This window comes from Synchiropus splendidus, chromosome 17 (assembly GCF_027744825.2).
Source record: "Synchiropus splendidus isolate RoL2022-P1 chromosome 17, RoL_Sspl_1.0, whole genome shotgun sequence".
In the NCBI taxonomy this organism is placed as follows: Eukaryota; Metazoa; Chordata; class Actinopteri; order Syngnathiformes; family Callionymidae; genus Synchiropus; species Synchiropus splendidus.
In genome coordinates, this window is record NC_071350.1 from 16,559,722 (window position 1) to 16,562,936 (window position 3,215).

Genomic DNA, 3,215 nt, shown 5'->3' on the forward strand with positions numbered 1-3,215 from the left:
GACTGGCGACTACTTTTTAATGTATTTCAAGAGTTCAATGCTATACTTTCATGCTAAACACGGTTATATCGAGCCAAAATATTATTTATTTACAGTTACACAATGTATTCCATTGCTCGTTGGTGTATTCTGAGCACACAGATTTAAAAAAATAATAATAAAAATGTGATAGCCTTTAAACTTGCTGGCTGGACCGCCCGACTATATAGCTAATGCTAATGGTAAAATCTGAACAGTTCATATTCACGCCGTAACTTTAGCTCACTGAATTTAATTGTAAAATGGGGCCATTCAAGGGCAGATTCCGGCGGGACACGCCAGTCAAACAAAGGTTCACTAAACGAAAGAGTAAGTCATTAAAACAAAGAATAGTCAACATTGCTGATGTTAAGCTTCGGTGGGTCCTGAACGCACCATAAAAAGTTGTCGACGTGCTCTGCACGTCATAACTGCACGTGTAATTTAGACAGAATTACGGCGTTTAACAGTTTTGTAGCTGGTGTTGGTCGTTGTTTAAACACTCTCGCGTTGTTCTGTCGCTGAATTCCAGGAAAAAGACCGTTTTCTGTCCTTAAAACCTTAAAGGAGGAGTCTGAAGGTCAAATCTCAACTGACACAACCACAACAGGGGTGAGTTTTAATTCTACAGCACGCCACTTAACCACGAGAATATTCAGGATTATCTTGATTCCTTGTGGCTCTAAACAGTTGTGGAGCCATGTCGTTGTTTTTGGCGTAAAACTGAATTAAATTTTCGTCGTTGGAACTTGTCAGACATGAACTAAATGACGCATTTGTGGCCCCTTTCTTCTGTTTTGTTCTTCCATGAAACCTAGTGAACACGTGCTTATGATTTGGGCTCTGTGTTTTGACATACAAGGTTTCATTTTAATACTTGTGGTCATGTAGTTTTGGTCCTCAACAGGAGACGGTCATGCTGATCAATTCCAAGCCAAACCCAAGAGCTGGTCAGGACTCTACAAGCTCAACCTCGGAGGCAATGGAGGTCACCAGCAGCTGCGACTCTGTGATGACGGACAGTCTTCCGTCTCCTGAGATCTTCCGAGGAGATGAGGACAGTAGGTGTCCATCTGTGCTGTTACTTTATCCTCGTTTCAATCGGATTTGTGTCCACAGCATTGGACTCACACATGGAGGACAGTCAGCCGCCTCTTAATGTCCACAACTCCACTTTGCTGGACCTGAGCCTGGCTACAGACCTAGACATGCACCCTTCCCCCAATGTTTCCAACATCACAGGTGTTTTATTGTATTGTTCCCTTCTTTTTAGAAAACAGCACAAAGTATATTCTCTTGATAAAAATGCGTGATGTGAAAAAGATTCTACTCTTGTGTGCAGATGCTTCAACTGTCTTAGCAGAGGACATCAGAGGGGTCTGGTGGGTTCATAAAGCTCCAAAAATTTTTTTTTATAAATGCGTCTATTGCTCTCAAATGGTTTTGCTTCACCTGCAGTACTAATAAAGAACTCGGAAAGGACATGGAAGTTCTTCAACCAGGTAAGCATTTTCATTTTTATTTTTAACGTCTGCCAAAATAATTCTGTGACGCTCTTTCCTAGGTGAAGTGAGTGAATTTGAAACTCCACCAAAAGTAAGGTTCACTCACAGGAGAGTGGCTTGGTAAGTGCTCCTCCATAATTTGCAACGTGTCCTTCTCAGATCACCAGAAAGGTTTTGACGTTCAAAAAGATTTGCGCTGTTGCCAAACAGACGGCACAGACAGCAGACGCAAACTCAGCCCTGTCTGGGATGGACGCCACAGGTGACACCGTGGATTTCGGGGTTCCACCTAAAAGGCTGCGCCGCAGCCTCAGACGGGGACCTGTACTTTTTGACTTTCAGAGTGAGGCTGAGCTGGAAGAATTCTTTCAGAGGTTAGAGAAAAGGTCTGCCAGTTTGAGGAGCTTAACTTTATTTCCTCGCTTTGTCCCTGACTCCCCCCCTTGTTAACCGGTTTTAAAAGTGTTTGAGTGTGTGTTCACTTTGTTAGACATATTTACTTGACGTTCGACGTTAGATTCAATGTTAATAATTAAAGGTCTCGAAGCAATTTAAAATGACCACCAGATGGCAGACTTGTTTATCGGAACAGACTGACCCTCTATGTTCCTTAATAAAAAAAATCGTAAAAAAAATGTGGTTAAACGGAATAAAAGCTGTTGTTTGACTATTTTTTGTTATTCTGTCAATGATTACATCAAAATTCGGATTTTTTGAAGGTGCTCGAAGCGCAATTTGTTTACGAGAATTAGTGTTACATTTAAAAGTCATTTCTAAACTAATCTGGTGCTCTAAATGAATAAAAATAAAACAAAATATTTTCTAGTTTATTGGCAGCATGGTCTGTTTTGTGGATGGATAATACACTGCCTGGCCAAAAAAAAAGACGCCACCAAAAAAAAAAAAAAGGGTCATACACTCTAGTATTTCGTTGGACCGCCTTTAGCTTTGATTCCAGCATGTTTGCTGTGGCATTGTTTCGATAAGATTCAGCACTGTCACAAGATTTATTTCCATCCAGTGTTGCATGAATTTTTCACCAAGATCTTGCATTGATGATGGTAGAGTCTGACCGCTGCGCAAAGCCTTCTCCAGCACATCCCAAAGATTCTCAATGGGGTTCAGGTCTGGACTCTGTGGTGGCCAGTCCATGTGTGAAAATGACGTCTCAGGCTGCCTGAACCAGTCTTTCACAATTTGAGCCCCATGAATCCTGGCATTGTCATCTTGGAATATGCCCGTAGCATCAGGGAAAAAGCAATCCATTGATGGAATAACCTGGTCATTCAGTACATTCAGGTAGTCAGCTGACCTCATTCTTTGAGCACATAATGTTGCTGAACTTAGACCTGACCAACTGCAGCAACCCCAGATCCAGGATCCACGTGGCCACTTTTTTTTTGCCCAGGCAGTGTACTATTTTGGTCTTCTCTAGTTGGAATTTAAATTATACAAAACGCCCATTGAAATTCTCAGTCAGAAAAATGATCAAAGGGATTCATGATTCATTCACATGTTAAAATGATCTGCACTTGTGCTATTTCTGTGTCCAACAATCTACAGTGAAGGGACTCTGGAAATGAAAATGCACTTCAATCTGCGACACTTAAACATGGTTGGGGTAAGAGAAAAAATATTCTTCTCTCTGGTACATTTTGGATCTGTCCTCCTATCAGGTTGATGATGGCAAAA

At 41.4% G+C, this 3,215-nt stretch overlaps 1 protein-coding gene across 2 annotated transcripts; it reads left to right on the plus strand.

The window, feature by feature from the left end:
- The first annotated feature begins 5 nt into the window (after positions 1 to 5).
- LOC128748793 (uncharacterized) lies at positions 6 to 2,185 on the plus strand. Of its 2 annotated transcripts, XM_053847784.1 has the most exons (8): positions 6 to 348; positions 551 to 630; positions 926 to 1,079; positions 1,138 to 1,260; positions 1,361 to 1,400; positions 1,477 to 1,520; positions 1,583 to 1,614; positions 1,683 to 2,185. In XM_053847784.1, the coding sequence occupies exons 1-8, from the start codon at positions 282 to 284 to the stop codon at positions 1,971 to 1,973; spliced, it is 831 nt and encodes a 276-aa protein (XP_053703759.1). In that variant the 5' UTR covers positions 6 to 281; the 3' UTR covers positions 1,974 to 2,185. The 2 variants fall into 2 exon arrangements, with proteins under 2 accessions (XP_053703759.1, XP_053703760.1); XM_053847785.1 differs by lacking the exon at positions 6 to 348 and having other exon boundaries at positions 413 to 630; positions 910 to 1,079.
- The last annotated feature ends 1,030 nt before the right edge of the window (positions 2,186 to 3,215 follow it).